The sequence below is a fragment of the Wolffia australiana genome, chromosome 5, assembly GCF_029677425.1.
Source record: "Wolffia australiana isolate 7733 chromosome 5, ASM2967742v1".
In the NCBI taxonomy this organism is placed as follows: Eukaryota; Viridiplantae; Streptophyta; class Magnoliopsida; order Alismatales; family Araceae; genus Wolffia; species Wolffia australiana.
In genome coordinates this window covers 22,254,434-22,275,188 of record NC_135839.1, presented here as the reverse complement: position 1 = coordinate 22,275,188, position 20,755 = coordinate 22,254,434, and the positions used below count along the sequence as shown (strand labels likewise).

Below are 20,755 nucleotides of genomic sequence, written 5' to 3'. Positions count from 1 at the left end.
ATTCCTCTATTTCTCTCCCTCTCCCTCTATTTCTCTCTCTCTCTCTCTCTATCCCTCTCTTTCTCTCCCTCTCCCTCTTGATTAGTTGAACCAACATGAATAAATTTCACCAATAAACGACTATAATACTCGAAAACTCGCAGCAACATGAAGAACTCGCATCAAGACTAATGCTCCAGAACAAATTCATGCCTTCCGCCTAGATTCAACATGAATGACAGTCACCAATAAACGGTTCCTCTAATCCTCTAATTCTAGTTCTGTATGCCGAACCTTTTCTTGGAGTTACCTGCCTCTCCAGATGTGTGGAAGGGCAATCAAAGCATCTATGCTACATCTCTCCTGATTCGTTTATGGCCGCCCCACCCGTGATTCAACGTGATGAAATCATAGCAATAAACGTATACAATACTCCAAGACTATAGCTTGTCAACGTTTTTCATGCCTCTGCAGTATCGTGAAAGGGCAAACAAAGCCCTCCCGTTGTTATATAAAGATGTGACGCCCTCTACACTAGATATTTGTCCGTAGAGCCGCGAAGAAAACGATCACAGAAGATGTCGCAAGATCCAGTGTTGGATGGAGAACCGCTGCTGGGGCGGCTCCGCCGCTCCTTGTCGTACCACGCGGAGGGGCTCCGGCTGAAGACGAGCGTCTGGTCCGAGCTGGGCGGCGCGGTGGGCGATCTGGGCACGTACATCCCCATCGCCCTCGCGCTTTCCCTCGTCAACGGCGTCGACCTGGGCACCACGCTGGTCTTCACCGGGCTCTACAACGGGCTCACCGGCGCGCTCTTCGGCGTGCCCATGCCGGTCCAGCCCATGAAATCCATCGCCGCGGTGGCCATCTCCGAGTCCGCCGTTCACCTCACCGTTCCCCAAATCATGGCCGCCGGGATCACCACGGCCGGCGTCCTCTTCCTCCTCGGCGTGACCGGGCTCATGTCCCTCTGCTACCGCCTCATCCCCTTCCCCGTCGTGCGCGGCGTGCAGCTCTCCCAAGGCCTCCAGTTCGCCTTCTCCGCCGTCAACTACATCCGCCACGTCAAGGGCTCAACCGCCGCGCGCCCATGGCTCGGCCCCGACGGCCTAGTCCTCGCCCTCGCCGCCCTCCTGCTGATGATCCTCGCCGCCGCGCCTGGCGCCCCGCGCGCCCTGGCGCGGATCCCGGCGGCGCTGCTGGTGTTCCTTGTCGGCACCGGGCTCTGCATCGTCCGTGATCCGTCCGTCGTCCGGCACCTCCGGTTCGGGCCGTCGAATATCCGGGTCGTGAAGATCTCGGCCGAGGACTGGAAGACGGGTTTTTTGCGCGCGGCGGTGCCGCAGATACCGCTGTCGGTGCTCAACTCCGTGGTGGCCGTGTGCAAGCTTTCCTCGGACTTGTTCCCCGAGAGGGAGGTGTCGGCGGCGACGGTGGCGGCGAGCGTGGGCGCGATGAACTTGGTGGGGTGCTGGTTCGGGGCCATGCCGGTGTGCCACGGCGCGGGCGGGCTGGCGGGGCAGTACCGGTGCGGCGGGCGGAGCGGCGCCTGCGTGGTGATTCTGGGGGCGGGGAAGCTGGTGCTGGGCCTGGCGCTGGGGAGCTCTGTCGTTAGAGTGCTGGCGCAGTTCCCCGTCGGGCTGCTCGGCGTTCTGCTGCTCTTCTCCGGCGTGGAGCTCGCCATGGCCGCCAGGGACGTGGGCGACAAGCAGGGCTCCTTTGTGATGCTCGTCTGCGCCGCCGTGTCGCTCACCGGCTCCAGCGCCGCTCTCGGGTTCGTCTGCGGCGTCCTCCTCCATCTGCTCCTGAAGCTCAGGCGGGTCTGCGCTTCCTGGATCTGCCGCGATGGCGACGACCAAGACAACGACGATGAAATAGTAGTGCAACGTCGCCAAGAACCGTGTTAGTGAGGAACTGAAGAGAAAAACCTTGGAGGGAGGGAGGGAGCGAGAGATGATTTATGAATCCCCAAGTTGTGAATTGATGTCTTTCGTGCCGAAACAGAAAGATCAGGTGTATCAGAGATCGTGTTCCACCTTCCATTTGATGTATCAGAGAAGGCATATTAAATCATGTAGATAAGGTGCCTTAGGAGAACGGAAAAATTGGCTAACAAACATAGACCATATAGGCAACTATCACGTCAGGCAGTTTTATTTAGGGGAAATACTACCACATGTCACGAACTTTGACTTTTGTAAAGGAAGTAGCATAAACTCTTAGTTTTGTAAAAAAAATAGCATGCACCAATGAGAGGAAGCCAGTTGGCAGCGGGCTGTTTTTTTTCCACCGCCAGTCAAACGGTGACCTGGATGCCTCCATGGCGTCCAGGTGGACTCGACGGTGGCATCCACGTCACCGGGTGACCGCCGACGATGGCCCGTCTCCGTCCCCCGCCGCCGCCCGCCTCCGGCGGCCGCTCCGCCACCTCCTCCCCCATTCCTCGCCGCTCCGCCACCCCCTCCGCCCTTCCCCGCCGCTCCACCTTCTCCTCCGCCCTTCCCCGCCGCTCCGCCGCCCCCTCCCCCTTCCCCCGCCTCCTCCCCCGTCCTCCCACGCCCCCTGGTAAACAACGTCGGCGGCCCCACTCTGCGCCGCCGCCCTGCCCTCCTCCTCCGCCCTCTCGCCGCTTCTCTCCCGCCCTCTCCCCTGCGGGGGAAGGGGGAGGGGAAGGCGGAGCGGCGGTCAGGGGCCGCCGCAGGCAGAGGAACGGGGTGGCGGAACGGCGGGGGAAGGGGGAGGGGGCGGCGGAGCGGCGGGGGAGGGCGGTGGCGGCGGAGAATGGGGAGGAGGTGGCGAGCGCCGCCGGCGGCGGCGGCGGGGCGGAGACGGGCCATCGCCGGCGGTCACCCGGTGACGTGGATGCCACCGTCGAGTCCACCTGACGCCACGGAGGCATCCAGGTCACCGCTTGACTGGCGTGGAAAAAACAGCCCGCTGCCAACTGGCTTCCTCTCATTGGTGCATGCTATTTTTTTTACAAAACTAAGAGTTTATGCTACTTCCTTTACAAAAGTCAAAGTTCGTGACATGTGGTAGTATTTTTTTTATTTATCGACCCCACTACGCGGGCGACCGGTTGCCCGCGTGGAATCTCGGGCAACCGTTTGCCCGCGTGGAATCTCGGGCAACCGTTTGCCCGCGTATTATTGTTTCTTTTGGGTTCAGTTCTTTTTGAGAAAAAAAACCGCGTTGGAGAAGATGTCCGAGGAGGAGGAACCGCGTTGGAGAAGAAGAAGACCATCGATCGGGAAAGTTAGAAAGACCATTCTCTAGAACCCCAAGGGAGTGGCCGTGGTTCGGCATTGACCTCCAAGGGAGTTCGCCGGAGAGAGGTGGCCGGGGAGTGGCCGGGATGGCCGAGGGGTGGCCGGGATGTCGTCATTTCATGAATGGCTAGTCCCCGCGGCCACCCTTATCGCCATTCTCTAGAACCCCGCAGGTGTGCCCCAAATCGCCAGATTGGCGGAGTTTTAGCTGGTATTCCCTCGTCATTTCATGAATGGGTAGTCAGATTGTCCTATATATAAACCAGAATTTCTTCTTGTTCTTCTTGTTCTTCAAGGCAGACTGCGGTGGCGAGATGAATACGGAAATTGGGGCTGAATGAAACGGGAATGGCGACGGCGGAGCAAATTTAGCTGATTGTAATTCCTCAGCGGCTAGGGACCCCCGCGGCCGCCCTTGTCGACATCCCTTGCAATATTCAAGGTTTTCCCTCCTCAATCTTGTTATTTTGCTTCGATTCGATTGTTGATTTATTCGTTTTTTTGCTCAGTTTCTGTGTTCGAAGACGAGAATGAGGCGCTGGAGGCTGTGAGCGGCCTCCCCACCATCAGTAATAAATAATCTTTGTCTTTGTTCTTCACAGAGATCTCTAGTTTCCTTCCTGAATCGTTTTTTTTTCCAGTGATTTCTGACGCTGAATGCATTGAAACGACGATGAGATGCATTGCTGTGAGTCGCTTAGTTTCTCTTCGATGTTTTTCTCTTCACACAGGTGAGTATACCGATTTGAAATTGGGTTTGTGGTTTGATTTCTAGCTTGGGCGGTTGTGTTTCTTCGAGAACCGGTCTCGGAGGAGAAGCTGAAGAACATCTGGCAGCATGTTGTTCATCAGGTGACTGAACTAGAAGCTCCTTCATGGACCTTTAATGGAGGCTGAGAATGGGAAAATGTTCTAAATTGGGGTTAGTCTGGGCAGGCCCTCAATGCAGGCGGCGGCGCCGTCCCCAATTCCCTGAAACCCGTCAAGGAGACCGTCGCCTCGATGCTTCAGCTCAAGCCGGGGGAGGACGGCGATAGGCTACCGGCCCCGACGACGCCACAGCTAGAACAATTCAGTAGATCCAGTCGGATCCGTCCAAGGCCTGCAGTTCTGGCAACAAATCCGCCGACGAAACATGCAACCATTCCTCCACTGGTGATGAAGACGACGGCGAGAAGGAGATCTCTGCGCCGCGGTCGGAGAGCCGGCCGGCGAAGAGGAGGACGAAGGTGAGCTTCACCCAGATTGAGATTATGAATTAAAGATTGAATCTTTGAACTCAGCTTGCTGATCTAATGTGTTTATAACATGCAATTATGCATTATGGATCATGATTATGTGTATTGAATTATGTGAAATAATGCATGCTATCATTGATCTTATGAATTTTACATAGTGATTTTTATGATTGAATTGCAGGTTGACTGGACACCCGATCTGCACAAGCAGTTCGTGCTGGCGGTCGAGCAGCTCGGAATCGATCTGGCAATCCCATCCAAGATCCTGGAGCTGCTGACTGTGGAAGGGTTGACTCGGCACAACGTGGCTAGCCACTTGCAGCTTGACTTCTTCTTTAATGATTGCATGCATGTGTCTGGTGACTTATGTAATTTATTGGTCTTTGATGATTGCAGAAGTATCGAATGCGGAAGAGGCATGCGCTTCCGAAGGACGAAGGCAATTGAGTAACAGATCACTCTCACCGTGTACGGTGTGAAACCAGTTTGAATTTTGTGTTGAATCAAACCCATGTAAATATGATACTGTACACCGTCATGTGGTCATATGTCCGTTCGTAATTTTGGATTCTCCATTATCAGGACGAAGCTTCATAGATTTTTGGGTTGAGTAATTTTGCCAGCCTTGAGATCATTGATCGAATGTAAACTAGACAATATGACCTTCAAATGGTAATATTCTCAGTACTGGATAATTTGTTCGAAGAGATGCCGCAGACAGGTATCAAGAGATTAGTGGAGGAGGAAGCACGAGGAGCACACGTCGGTGCCCATACGAAAAGCAGAATAAGATACGTTTCGAATGTCTTTGTCGAATTCTCCTTGTGCGGCATGCAAGTTCTTGAGGAGAAAATGCGTGACGGGATGCGTGATTGTGCCCTTTTTCCCTCAGGAAGACATGGCACGGTTTAAAGACAGAGATGGAGATTGAGAGATTGAGAGAGAGTTTAAAGATAGAGATTGAGAGAGAGTTTAAAGATGGAGATGGAGCCCATATATTTCATCTCATCAACATCCAAACATATTTAACCAATAACATATTGATCGATTTTACACCCAAGTACAACCCAAAATATAATCATCTACAGGTGCATCTAGGCCACCAATGCGCTGGCGGCGTCGCCGGTCGAAGACAGCCCGGAAGGATTCGTGTTGGCGCAAGTGTGGTCTGGAAAGAGGGATTTATTCATCTTTATGTTGACTCCACTTCTCACCATCTCACCAGCCGAATCATCTGGCTTGTGTGGATTGGATTCTGCGGCGGGAAATCATGCTCAATATAATAAAAAAATTTTAGGGAAGGAAAGCGAGGGAGAGAGAGCAGACCAGGTTATACCTTACGCTCGGGCCAGTGACCAACGTGCAAGCAGACTTTCTTTTCAGCCTAATTGAAAACCCTTTTTTTCAGCCTGGAAAAAATGACATGCACTAAAGTTTAGACAACGCAACATAAATATGAATGAGATAGAAATAGATTAAAAGAGAGAGATAGAGAGAGATGAGTCACCTGAGCAGCCCACATAACACATATATGGAGAGAGTGTGTTTAAAGATAAAGGTAGAGAGAGATGAGTAACCTGCTCAGTCTTTCTGGCTTCAAGCTGTAAATAGAAGGATAAGATGGATTCATTCTAGGAATTCAGAATATTAATGCAAATAAGACGGATGCGGAGATAGGAAAATAACAGAGATTACCTCTATCTGTTCGGCGGAGTTGAACGGAATGCAATCAAGTTTTTATACGTCCTGGCATTGTGCCCTTGCTCGCCGCTGCTGGAGCACGTGACACCCCTCTGCTTATTTTTACTTCGCATCTGCTGTGCCATGCTTTTGTAGCGCTTGTTCCCTACCTTTGGTCGTCCTTTGCAGCGAGCGGTCAACGGATTCCTAACAAAGTCTTCCTCCATATCAGATAATGCACGGTGCGATGTCGGTATGTGGCTTTCAATAGTTTCCCCTAAAACAGTCATTGATGCCTTGTACAGGTGGAATGTGCTCTCGGTTCCAATTGCTCGTCGAAAAACAGGCTTCGTCATGGCCGTTAGTTCAGAGAGTCGTTGATCTTCGGACATACCTTCTGAGTTGGGTCGTGTAGCCAATGCAGTATCGATGAAGACTGACTGATTGTCCACTGTTTCACAGACTTTTTTCCAGCGATGATTAAACATTGACACAAGACATGAAAAAATGTTATTGTGGCGAAAACAACACAGCATGTGTCTGCATACAATACCGAGCCAAATCGCCTTCCTACAGGAGCATGTACTTTGCTCAATCGTGCCAATGGATAGCCGGACAACACGAAACTTCTGTGGGAAATCTTTATGACTGACCAGGAAATATCCCTCATCTTTGGAAGCATCTACAAGACAGGTATATGAAAGGGACATGCCTGATTTGGCTTTGAGAAGAACTTGGGCATAATTTGTCAGCGTATGAAGGGCGTCATTAATTAGAGGGTCCATTGATGCAGGGGCAAACTTGGTGGAGAGGCTAGCTTGGGACAACTTATCTCACGATCGTGTTTTGACAGCTTCAAACCCATCAATAATGCGCATTAGGGACGAATTCGACAATAACGCAGATTTGATCTGCCCATTGATCATCTCTTGGCGTTGCGTAGAAGACACACCTGCGACGAAGTTGTTATGGGTGTAGGCAAATGCCCACTACTTCTTTTTTGCCTCGAGAGCTCGAATATACGATTTTGCCGCTTGCCATTTTGTCTTCAATGTCGAAAATTCTATCTCGAATACGTCAATTTCTTCAATGGAGCCAACCCTCCAGAATTCATTCATGAATTCGCTAAGATTGGCCCTCAAAGAGCCAGCTAGAGCACGTGTGATGTTCTGGGAAATGTGGAAGCGGCACAATAGATGGATTGCGTTGGGCCAAATGACCTTAATAGCTCGGGCCAGTTCCATATCGCCATCTGTAAACAGGACGATGGGATCGCGATTTGTGTAGTATCAAAATTGCTGAAGCCCCCACGAGTAAGAATCAAACTGCTCATTAGATAGGAGACATCCAGCACTCAATACTGTTAATCCGTGGTTATCGATCACTGTGAACAACACCAGCGGCATGCCAAAGCGATTCGTCTTGTATGTAGCATCGATTTGTAAAATATCGTTGAACTGCACATACTTCTCTTTGCCATTAGGTGAAATCCAGAAAACTCATTCTAAGCGAAGAGTGTCATCGTTCAATTGGAAATTGAAGGACCAGCTGTGTTTGGACTTCTCCTTCAATAATTTGACGAAGTCGTTAGTCTCGCGAGATTTGACAGAGGACTTCAGTAACAAATTCTGAACATCTCTTAGTGTCCACGTAACCGTCACATCTTGGAAATGCTCCTGCTCTATCAATGTCTTGATTTGAGAGCAGCTGAGCATGCCAATTTCATTTAACTCTAGCATTTTTGATCGCACTTTGTCCGGAATGAAGCGATTTTGCAGCATTTGAGCCAACTCAGCTACAGTAAAAAGGTCGTGATTGTGATTGTTGTTCATTTGATACACTTCGTAGACGCCCGGTGCTTGAATCCTCCGCAGCTTAATTACAAATGGACATTGACATTTCAATGTCCGCTTCTCTCTTTGGAACTCTATAGGAACGAATGACTGCTTCGGTAATGCCTGACCACCGCGAAAACAAAGAAATCTAATGAATTGCAACTGTTTCGAACTCTTCTGTCCAAGGGGGCAGTTGGCGTACGTGGTACACTTCTCACTTACTTAATCGAGTGTTTCAAAGATATCTCCAACGCGTACTTCTCCGGTACATGTAACAGCAGTAGACGATGCAGGCCAATCACAAGCAATCGATGATTCAACTATGGGAGCAACATCTAATACTCCCGTGCCAGGACTTGCGTCTCCTGATGTCGTAGCAACCCCAGCCTCAACCCCCTTCATGCTGCAATGTTATATAGTCAACCGTAATCATGTTGGCCTAAGATTGTAGCCCCATTCCAGCAAATTATTACGTTCCACATATACATTCTTCTACTTGAAGAGAAAGGCGAGCAGGTTAAAGATACGAAGGTAGGGAAATCAAATTTGAAATTCTACTTTGGGAATCTTCCAGTGAGAGAGATCGATTTCGGATTAGTTCATTTGAAGGTACGGTGAAATCCACCATGACCACCAATCTTCAAGAAATGGGGTTCTTGTAAAATCTTTGGTGTAAGTTAGGATGAAGCAGGCAAGATGGACAGCGCCTGAGTTCATGGGGACTCCAAGGCTGTCTTATGGATATCTTTGTTGTGCATCCCTATCTGATAATATCCCAACTTCGAGTCCAAATTAGAAAAATCGGCCATACCATGGACCTTCTCAAATAATTCCTCTACTATGGGAATGGGATGATAATTTGGCACTGTACGCAACTCAAAGCTCTAGAGTCAATGCACGTTCAGAATCCTCCATCTCTCTTTGTGATAATAAAGCAGGTCTAGAAAAGTAGGTGTTAAATGGTCTACAAATATGAGAATCCGGCGCTGATTTTTCTGTCTTTATGATCCTGTGAATAACGATAAGGTTGTATGTTGACCGATTGGGTAAGAGAGTGAGAAATATGATGGGTTAGGGGTCTACAATGAATATAACTGGATATATGATGGCTACATGCTCTTAATCCTCGAAGCAATTACGAAATTATAACGGAGAATGATGGCCTTGGGAATGATGAGGGTGTGAGAAGAGTGTATCACAAATGATGAATACCCTCTTTCTTTGGTGATGCTCCCAAACCCTAATCTCACTTCGTGAGCCCATACATTTTGAATGGGGCTATGTGTGATGCAAATGACATAAAGATTGAACATGTGCGGGAAGGAACTCATTTTTCCAGAAGAAAGATATCTTAAATTTGGCATTCCAAATGTCTTGTTTCATAATCCTTAGGGTAAGGAGACGAAGTGAAGTACAATAATTCTACGACCTCCGGGTTTATAGTGGCCTCCTAGCATATGGACGGGTGGGGAGAGAGAAAAGTGCCAAAAAAGTACAGCCACAAACTCCCATGGGATGAAGAATCATGGCCGTTGTAAAAAATGTGTCTTTATGATAGTAGTTGTATTCTAAAGAAAACATGAAAAACCTTTACTCATGTACTTACAAATTTAATAAGATCCAAACAGGAAATCCATTCCGCATGTCCTCCACATGAATAAGTTTTAGCAACAAAATTTAAAACGAATGCAAGGAACTTCGAAGACAAATACTATGAAAATTACCAACACCCCAACTTTGTCAACATGAAACGATCTAAGATTTTAAAATCCATTTTAAGCAAACTGGCAGGCCGAAGGCATAAATGGACTTCATAGTCACTTACACCATACAGTATTAGATTTGTTAAATACCTGGTAGAAGTAGAGCTAGCTGCTCATCAGACACTGCCTTATACAGGGTAGCTTTCTCACTTGTTTCTTGATCAAGAGCACTACCAACAGAAACCTGAATTAAATCAACATTCAATTTCAATGAATCCTTGACATTAGAAAAAAGAGTGACTGATTACAAAGGCTCATCTACTCTCATAATCCAAACACTCAAAGCAGAAAGATAAGAATTTTGACGACATCATTAATTGGCAATTTGGTGTCTTTTGATCCGGCTATTTCCAACTATTTCCTAATTTGTCCTCTGATTGTAAGACTTCCTTTTATTGTAGCCTGTTGGATTCTAAGGTAAATCACTTAATGAGGGTATAGATCCTCATCTTTGTACATGGCGCTTAAATCTGAAATTAATGCGGTAGATAGACATTTCACAGGACAAATTCCACAATATCTTCATTGATCCACTTAATGAACAAAAAAATAGCTCCTGGCACACATGCGAATAGACTTCTTCACCAGCACCATTTCCATGAACTTCTAGGTATGGCTGGGATAGAGATAGAAGGGGAAGCCGAGGGGGTCACAAAATGACAGACAGACAGACAGACAGACAGACATATGAATGGGATTCATAACTTTATAGACACCGAGCAAGACTGGAATATGCTAGAGAATCAGTAAATATTCATTATCATAACCCATATTATATAGCAAACAGAATGGGAAAAGAAGAAATAATCGAAAGTCAGAGTGGAAAAAGAGTGAATCAAACGTTGAGAACCTGAGCCAATGAAAGCTAACAAACAATTATGTATCTTTTCTGAAGAACTAGAAATAGAAGAGAAATAAATACGCCGAAATACTAATTTTCCATTTGTAACACTTCATATAAAAGATTAATTTCGCACAAAAGATATGGAATACAGTTGCCCAAGCTCGAAAATGAAAGCAGTGAGAAAAATCAATCATGGTTCACAAAGTAAATGCATTAGCTCTCTATCTGGAAGTAAACCCGTTTAGGATAACCAACCTTAGCAAATTTCCCACTGAAGATGGAAAGAGCCAGCTTCCAAAATGCTGGTAGATGGTGAATAATGATAGATGTTAGCTTGTGGATATAACCTTCCCTGAGTTCATCAAATCTTTCGTCGGCAAGGTCTACAGTGACACTGGAAGGCGACAACACATCTCCATTGGACTGAATAATGAATAAGAAAAAGCCTCAAAGTAGTCAGTATGGCTAAAAATTACATCCAAGGGAAGGAAACCGTAAGATCTATTGAATTTGCATTAAACATTAACGAGAAGCATCTTTCCAAAGAAAATATTGAAGGGCATAGCTCCGCAACATCAGCAATAAGTAAACAAGAATTACAATCAGCTTAATAGCGACAACGACGACCTCCGCAAAGGAATTACAATCAGCTAAATTTTCTCCGCCGTCGCCATTCCCGTTTCATTTAGCCCCAATTTCTGTATTCATCTCGCCACCGCAGTCTGCCTTGAAGAACAAGAAGAACAAGAAGAAATTCTGGTTTATATATAGGACAATCTGACTACCCATTCATGAAATGACGAGGGAATACCAGCTAAAACTCCGCCAATCTGGCGATTTGGGGCACACCTGCGGGGTTCTAGAGAATGGCGATAGAAATGCACACCTCCGGCGATTTGGGGCAGCCGATTTGGATCAACTCCGCCAATCTGATAATTTTCAAAACGCAAACTAGGTTAAGAAATGCCACATTTAGGGGAAAAGATTGAAATGCACACCAGGAAGAGCGAGAGAGGACCCGAGAAGAGCGACCAGCGTAGAGAACCCCGTCGCGACGGCAACAGATTTGTCAACCCTGCAGCTTTCTATCTTCAATCTCTCAGTGGAACCTCATTTCGTTGGATTGAAACAAGCTTCGGAGGTCGGATCGACGCAGAAGTTGCCGTCGCAGGGTTGATCCAAACCTGCGTAGCTGCGGCCGGGAAAAGAGTGGGCGGGAAAAATGGCGTAGCGGGACGGCCAAAATAGCTGTTTAAAAAATAACAAAAACCGGTTGCCCCAGATTCAATTGGGGCAACCGGTTGTCTGCGTAGCTGTGTCCTATATTTATATATAAATCAGCATAGATATCGTGTTCACACAGGCAACTGGGAAGAACCCGGATCGTGGTCATTGATATGTGTATCATTAACACCCTTCTCTTCTATTTCTCGTAGAACACACCATGGGATCTTCGCTAGCTGGATACGAGAAGAGGGAAGAACCGAGGGGAGAGAGGTGGATGGGGGAGCGAAGAGAAGGGATTCGCAAAAGAGACAGAAAGGAGGAGAGTCTGTAGGAGATAGTAGAGATAGTTATATTGAATACCAAAAACTATATGTCTCCCCCATCGAGCCTCATATTTGACATATTAAATGAAAACAAAAGAGGAGAAACAAACTTAGGGGCATTATGATTAATATTATAGTATCATTAGGTTTAACGTGGGCATGCAGTACTTTATAAAATATTTATGAGTCTCAAATTAAAATTTTAAATATTGGATTGGCACGTCGCGCATCAACACATAAAACATTGTTTAAAACTTTTAACATGCTGAAGCACAGAAAAATGCGTCAGCCTTATCAACCCTCCGGTCCTCGTCACTATCTTTATCTTTGTTGAAATCATACTTGATATTGTCATCCGCTCTCCACCAACCCTTCAGTGTCATGAGTAGCTCGATACTTTGGGCTGTCAACCTGGGTTGCTTGTAATAGATGACAGCACAACAGATGGAGAAGATCTCTTTAAGGGTGCACTTCTCTACAACTGGTTGATCGCCTCACTAAAAAAAGTTGTAGTTGTCCAAGCTGGATGAAGACATCCATGAGAAACTGAATGAAGTATGCTCTAATCATTAGTGAACCCATGCGTACTTATTAAATTATATACATATGGCATGACTTCATCCTGCTAGTAATGATTATTGGAGCTTCATGGATGGATCAATGACTGCAGCAATTATGAAGGCTTGGCTGCGTATGAGGATTATTGCATATTTAGTCATCTTGATTTTAATTGCTAGACAAGCCTCGTAGACAGATGTTTGTTGTCGAGATGATATGGCAATGTTTACTTGAGACATGGTCAAATCTCTGATATTGTGCATGACACAAAAGAGATGTCTCTTTGTAGCTCTTATGATAACAACTGCTTCATTTGTTGATGGCGACTTCGATTCTAAAGCGACGGTAGTAACCATCAAACACAGCTGAAATACCCCTTAAGAACCTTGATCATCTACTACTCTTTGCAACCAACATAGGTATCTTCAACACATTCAGTGCCATGAGGTCACGAATATCCCTCTTCTAGCCACTGGCAACAAACATATCATACATTTATTTTCACCTTGTCGGACAATACAAGGGAACCTTATCTGGTTTGGTAGCCCAAATTGCTTGCATAATGATACATAGCACTCAACACGTATCAACCCCGGTAATGCAGTGACCATGTCCCTAAGAAAAAAGTAATGTGTCACCCAACATAAACAAACCAAAGTCATCATATGCATTGCGTTTTTTAGTGTCATTCGCCCCAAGGATGTTGTTTGCATCTACAATGGCCTACTCTAATGGTGCATCTGTCACACATAGGGAGCTCAACATGGCCTACTTTGAGGGTTTATTGACTTTAATTCCTCTTCTAGAATACTAATCATTTTCTTTTTATTTGATGCATTATTGGAAGTCACCGCATACACCTGCATAAAATAACATTGTAATTATAAAAATATTCGAGAAGAAACATATTACTCATAACAATGTGATACATACCTTTGCTTTCTTCTCAAACTAAGCCAAAATTTTGAGGATGCTCACGCTTATGTTTTCCGCATGTTGGTGCTTTCAACTACCATATGCCAAGCACACACACAGTTTCCAATCCACATCTACCCAATGCACACTCATCCCTTAGAATGCAATATTACTCTCTAAAGTCCAAGCGTCAGGTGTTAGTGATGCTCGGACAACGTTAGCCAATTTTCTTTGTATGCTCTTCTTCATTTCCTTGCATAGTGCATGTGCTTTTGCTTTGATGGGCCAAAAGGATGGGATAAATATCTCTTATTGTGTGATATGATGGAGAAGTCATATGAAGTATTTATTCCTAACAATCGCCCACGCTGAGTCGGAAAGACATAAAGTGTACTAATTCTTCTTTTGCAGTCTCTATTATACGACTAGTATACTACTGCTTACTACCTGTTATGTTAGTCAGCTAATGACCTCTCTGATAATCTCAAATTTATGGTTTTAATTTGTCATCAATAATTGAGATTATTCAATAAAAATATATTTAACCATGCTTACTTAGGAATATTTAGCTAGTGATGAGTACGGATCGGCTCCATAGGGAATGATGATTAAGGATTAATTTTATTACTGTGTTGATTAACGATACGAGAAATGATAAAGAAGAGAATATAACAAGCGAGATGGTGAAATGGGGTAAAAGGTTGGAATAGTTATAATTCAAACTTAAAAGCATCAAAGAAAAGATGAAGTAAAAGTAGAATTAGGGGACTTGTTACGAGAATAAGGTAGAGGAAGTGATGGATATGATAGTGATTCAGTGCGTGAACAATGTGATGGTAGAGCGAGAGACGAGATAATAGGTATATAAGGGAGTGAAACCATGATGAAAATATAATAATAAACTGTAATTATGATAACGACGATGTTGGGAAAGAAACAACGTAAGGCGAAAATGCCTACCTTAGATCCTTACATTCCGCCAATATCACGGTGATTTGTGAGTGCCGATAAGCTCCCCACCTTCTCTAATGCTTCTTTCCATATACCCAAGACACCAAGAACACACTTGATGGATCTCAAAACTCACTATCATTCAATCACCCCACACAAGTAGGAAGCAAGTGATTCAGGCCTCTGTTTATAGATCAAAGGAAACGTATGGAAAGAGAAGGGGAAACAAAGCAGTGCTCAAAATTTCAGCTCAATCAAAGCTGTAGATCATCAGATATCGCTGTTTGAAGTTGGAGCAATCCTAGCCCTTATTTTTTCTCTCTCCTTGTCATCGTCTCTAACTCTTCCTCTTTTTCTGTTTTCGGATGAACTGTCAAATCTTTATATCCCTCGTCCTCTCATCTTCTGAGCTCATGTTTCTCTGAGCTGCCATCTCTACCTACAAGGGAAAAAGACAAAAGAGAGAGAGAAAGAAGGGAGGAAGAAGAAAAAATCGTATTGTGTCTTTTTCCTTTCTTTGCCCATGTAAAGAGAGAGAGAAAGAAGATAGGAAAAAGACAAAATAGTATTATTTTTTTTTCTTTCTTTTTCCATAGGAAGAGAGAGGAAGAAGAAAAAATAATTGTCTTTTTTGCGCATGCAACATTTATTGCAAAACAAGGAGAGGATTTTTTTGATTGTTCCACGTCGGCCCTGCACCAGAAAATTCAAAAATTTATATTTAATAAAATTAATGTCCAAAAATACATATAAATATATATTTCAATTTAGGAAAACCATATCTTTCCAAATTAATCATATGTTGACTCAAAAAATTATATTCCTCTAGAATCTGTTATCAGAAAAATCCCCCAAAAGACATGAAAATACAGAAAATTTGGAAGATAATTCTAAAACCAACTTTAATTATTTTAAGCTCCATAACATGAATATATAATAAATTTAATGAAAATAAGCATGTGAATAGGCTTTGGTTAAGGTACTAAAAATGCATGTTATCACTCTCCCCTAGAACTCCTCTTCCCTTGCCCTTCAAGGTAGCATACACTTTACGATGAAACCTCTCCAAATATCTATAGAGAGGAGTGATGCTTAGATATTCGTTGTGGTCTAAAATGACACCGCATAAGCTACACTCGAACTTCTGTTGACCACAGATACGTAGTACCTTAACACATCACATGCATTAAAGTGAAGACTTTTCTGTTTTTTGGTTGGTTACATCCTTGCACTAATAGTAAGGGTGAGTGTCGATCAATTTAGTGAATTGATTGGTTGATCTAGATGGATCAATTGAGACTCGATCAAAATGATTGAACAATCATTAATTAAAAATGATAACATTATTGATTGGTTGGCTTGATTGTTATAACTTTTAAGTCAGTTGAAAATATGAACAAAAGCATGGACAAAAAGTAATTTTCTCTCGTATACTTTCTCTCTCTCTCTATCCATAAGCCTATTCCTTTTATTGACCTAATGAGAAATGGAACCCTTCAAAAAAGTCATATTAATTCAATTGATCCAGCATAGTCAATCAATTGATTTTGCTAATCCAATCACATTCATATTCACATTCAAAAATGAAAAATAAAAAATGAAACTGATAAATGAAAATGAAAAAATGAAAAATGAAAATTGGAAAATAGAAATGAAACTGATAAATGAAAATGAAAAAATGAAAAATGAAAATTAAAAACTGAAAATTGGAAAATAAAAATGAGAAATCAAAATTAAAAATTGAAAATTGAAAAATGAAAATAAGAGAAATGAAAATTGAAAATGAAAACTGAAAATAAGAGAAATGAAAACTGAAAATGAAAACTGAAAACGAAAAATGAAAAATAAAAAATGAAAAATGAAAAATGAAAAATGAAAAATGAAAAATGAAAAATGAAAAATCAAAATGAAAATTAAAAATAAAATAAAATTTTAATGACAAATGAAAACTGAAAACTGAAAACTGAAAAATGAAAACTGAAAATGAAAAATGTAAAAATGTACATAACTAGACCAAGTGGACCTTAGCTACTGATCATTTTAGCAACATAATATAGTTTTAGAACAAGATTGAAGCTGTTAGTCAAAGAAAGTTAGCCTAAAAAAGAGGAAAAACATAATGTTAACGTGGCCTAATCCAATACCACCCTTGGCTACAAAAGTGAAGAAGGAAATTATTATACATTAAAAGGAATTTCCAAGATCATGTGGTATCACTTCAACATGAACTACTAATACGAGTTGATAAACAAAAGAACCAAAAATGAATAATCTAAACCAATCGCATTACCAAATTCATACCAAACTTCATCAACTTTTGGTGGTTCAGCTAATAAGTAGAAGGTAATCAGACCATGTGTTATATGTTCAAATCAGACCATATGTTAAATCAGATTCTGATCAAACTCTGATGATGTGGGTGAATACGCTTATAGTCTCAGTATCTTCTGTCTAGGTTTTAACGACGAGTCAAAGGTAAGACTATCAAAAGAGGATAGGCTCCAGATTAATGGCCACAATATTCTCAAATATTGACTCATGTATTTTGTTCTAATAAGAATCTGATCACATACTGATATGAATCTAAAAAAGAGCAAAAAACAAGATGATTCTGATTTGATTCTATCAGCCTCGTCGATTTGCCTACTACTTGAGATGATTCTGATCGGTTAAGATTTGATTCTTCCAGCAATTGCATGGCCTCTCTCTATATTGTTCTCTTCCCATCTGTAGGAGCTTCCATAATGTGGGTAGTTTAGTCTCAATCTTGGTCGTCAACCTTGTTTATAAATCATGGTATATCTCTCCCTTTATTTCACCACAATATCCTTTGAACATAAATATTTTTTGGAAAAATAGAGAGCTTAAATCTTTTTGATTCACGGTGAGAGTTTCCAATAACCTCAATATTTATATATTAGAATATTGGAGTTTAGGCATTTGGTCTTGGATATCATCTCAACAGCACAAGAAAACATGGGAGCTCCTTTTCTTGCGAGGACCATCTTCTAGTCGTTCCTCCTTATGGCCTCAGCATCCCCAAGTGTCACCCATTGAATGCAATAATTTTGACTATTTCACAAATATTTATGTAAAAGTGGTTTAGTGATTGTATTAAGTTCAACTATTCCATTAAATTATTTTCTACATCATCGCTTGCTCTTCTTTATTTCATATATTATTTTTTATTTTAGAAGATTGTTTAATTTTGTATCTGAGAAAAAAATATCAATGCAACAACTTAGGCCTCTTAAATTGTCTGTAATATTCTACCTCTAATAATTTACAAGTTTGCTACATTTTATTGTTTTATTGAAAAAACTATGTAGTCAAGTGTGGACATTGTCATGCCCCATCACAATCACTTTGAGGAACATCAGCAAGGACTGGAGGTAGCAAATGATCATAGGGGTTGTCCTAAAGGGCCAATTTCAACTTCAAAAATGCTACTTAGAGAAAATTCTTTGAGCACTTCACGCTAATGAACAACTCCAAATACATATGTAAAGTATGTCGTGGAATAAAATGTGAACAAAGTGTACGTCCAAAGAACTAAAGATGGGAGGACAACCATTTTCTATCACATCTATATACAGTTCATCATAAGCTACACAATGAACTCAAAGACATCGTGAGTTTACAACAATATGTTGTAGAACTATTTGCCAACCTATCATTGACAAAACAGTACTATACTAGAATCACTCCGAAGGAGTAGAAGCATGTGATTCTATGGCTTATCATACGTGATACACTGCCATGGTCATTTCCTGAATTAGAGGGATGTGAATGCATGAATGGCCAGTTATTAGAAAGACTAGGAAGAGAGTGTACATTCAACTAACAATCGCACATGCAAATCGTTTCAATGATGTACACCATGTGCCCCTCATGTTTGTCGTTCCCCATAAGCAACGGTCTACATTCCTGTTCACAGCTGTCATCATCTCCATTGTCGTCCCTTTCCTTAGTGGTCATCATTCCTACCCTTGATGGTCATCATCAACATTGTATGCAGTCCTTGTTCCCCATCATCGGTGATCTAAATACCTGTCCTTGGTGGTCTACATACCCATGATTGGTGGTCATCATCCCCACCACTGGTCATTGTCCTTGTCCTAAGCAGTTGTCATCCCTTTTGTCAATAGTCATCATCCATGTTGTTGTTAGTGATTGTCGTTCCCCGTCATCAACCTTCTCATCCTCTCATGTTGTTATCCATGATGTCGTCCCTGTAATTAATGGCTGTGGTCCCCATACTAATGGTCGTCATCCCCTTCATCGATGAGGAACATTGATTCTTGATGACGGGGATAAAGACCATCAATTATTGATGATGGGGATGATGGGGATGATCTTCCTTGCTTGTTGTGGGCAGTCATCACCCCCACCCTTATGGTCGCCATTCCCATCATCAAGATTTGATGTTCCCACCTGTGGGGATTATTGTACCCATTGTCAGCATTCATCATCCTTGTCCTCAATGATGGCCCTACCCATCCTTTATAATCACTCATGTGTTCTACACTTGTATTCCCCTTTACAGACACTTTATATATAAAATACTTCTCCACATTTTTGCCATCCCTGAATGTCATCAATCGTCAGCATCATCTGTTTTCACATTTGCATCATCAAGCATCAGTCATCTGTGAACGATGGCTAATGACAAAGGATTGAATATAATTTTTTCAGTCATGCGCCCATCACTCCAGATGATAAGAGATGACAAATTTTGGATGGACGGATGACAGTTCATCATTTGTCCAACTAGCCTACCCAAGTAGGACGAGCACTAGAGGTATCCGCCACTAAGTTAACATCCTCCTTCATCATTGTCGGAAACTTGTGGGTAGCAGGCTCAGAGTAAAAATTTCAATGGATAATTAGAATGTTTTTGTCCTGCAGTTGGAAAGCAAAATTTTGAAGAAATAGCCAAATGCAATCGCAACTCAAAGGAAGGGATGGTAGCATTCATGTTGCGGTCACTAGTTGAATGATCCATGGTAACTTCATGATACTTGTTCCACAAGTGTAGGGTATGAGTTAAAACATAGGCTAGTGAAATCTGGGTAGCATTGGTCAGCGTTCAGTTCATCCATTTAATGTAGAATTGTGTGGATGAAGGGTTGTTCGAACTGGGATGCTTTGTAGTAGTCCTTCTAGTGCCTCTAGAGAAGCAAGGGGATGTGATGGTGTGCTTAGAAAATCCTTGGAGGCCTAAAGGAATGACCCTTCATCATGTGGAGCTCGTGGTTTGATGGGTTCGCTTGTATAATGAGAAAGATCAATTACATTGAAGGTAAATTTGATTCCTAGTGGATCATGATGTTCATGGCATAGCCGTGAGAATCAAACTTATTAAGGAACTTGAAAAGATCTACAGTTCTAGGCTGGAACCTTTTGTGGACATGTGGTAGTGGGGTTGAGTGGAGATAGATCATTACAAGTTAATATTCCTAAAAATTCAATGGCAGAGTGGCATGTGTCCTTTAGAGCTTTTTACATCTATTTGGATAGGGCTACCTTGTTTGGAACTTGTGTGTGGAGAGCCTAGACACATGCTCCTAGTGGTTCTGTTTTTGAAAGACTAGATTCAAGGTATGTTGATCAGTTGAAGGTTGACAGGTGCATATTACAAAGGGACTTTTCCCCATTGAATGATTATTAGGATTTGAGACAATGGTCTTGAGAACTTCATGTAGCCTCACGAGTTTTGAAAAGACTATTTATCAATATATGAGGCATTTGATGTTTATGACATGCAATAAAGTGGGCCATCTTGGAGAACCAATCAATGATGATAAATATGGAGTCTGAGTTGTTGATGGTAGGAGAAAGCATAAGTACAAAGTCCATGCTAACATCCTCCTAAGGTCAAGTTGGAGTCGCTAAGGGTTGATACAATCTGTGTTTCTTCTTAAAGAGTTAACCCACAACAAACGTATGGCACTGAATTATGGTACATGTGATGTGACAATCCATTCACCCCAGTAGAAACGTTCCCACAAAGCTTTTACAATTTTGTCACATCCTACATGATTGACTTCCAATATGATTAATTATGAATGGAGGTGGGGGTGATAAAGGGATTTTTAGTAGTAAAAATATACACCATTTTAGAATTATTATATGCATCATTTTATTAATTATATCTTTATTTTACTATATTT

General features: G+C 42.9%; 1 protein-coding gene and 1 pseudogene across 3 annotated transcripts; both read left to right on the top strand.

Annotated features, from left to right (window-relative positions):
- The first annotated feature begins 507 nt into the window (after nt 1-507).
- On the top strand, nt 508-2,019 carry LOC144703901 (molybdate transporter 2 pseudogene; annotated as a pseudogene).
- Nucleotides 2,020-3,191: 1,172 nt separating this feature from the next.
- On the top strand, nt 3,192-5,034 carry LOC144703183 (uncharacterized). 3 transcript variants are annotated; one of them, XM_078575297.1, is made up of 8 exons: nt 3,192-3,459; nt 3,549-3,690; nt 3,758-3,817; nt 3,890-3,936; nt 4,024-4,100; nt 4,176-4,477; nt 4,668-4,790; nt 4,883-5,034. In XM_078575297.1, the coding sequence occupies exons 4-7, from the start codon at nt 3,927-3,929 to the stop codon at nt 4,762-4,764; spliced, it is 486 nt and encodes a 161-aa protein (XP_078431423.1). In that variant the 5' UTR covers nt 3,192-3,459; nt 3,549-3,690; nt 3,758-3,817; nt 3,890-3,926; the 3' UTR covers nt 4,765-4,790; nt 4,883-5,034. The 3 variants fall into 3 exon arrangements, with proteins under 3 accessions (XP_078431423.1, XP_078431422.1, XP_078431424.1); XM_078575296.1 differs by having other exon boundaries at nt 3,196-3,459; nt 3,545-3,690; XM_078575298.1 differs by having other exon boundaries at nt 3,197-3,459; nt 3,545-3,690; nt 4,185-4,477.
- The last annotated feature ends 15,721 nt before the right edge of the window (nt 5,035-20,755 follow it).

What these genes read in the sequence shown, in the direction of transcription:
- LOC144703183 (XM_078575297.1), top strand. An exon ending in GGCAGCATGTTGTTCATCAG is followed by an intron (nt 4,101 to 4,175) that starts GTGACTGAACTA and finishes AATTGGGGTTAG; the next exon opens with TCTGGGCAGGCCCTCAATGC. An exon ending in CGGCGAAGAGGAGGACGAAG is followed by an intron (nt 4,478 to 4,667) that starts GTGAGCTTCACC and finishes ATTGAATTGCAG; the next exon opens with GTTGACTGGACACCCGATCT.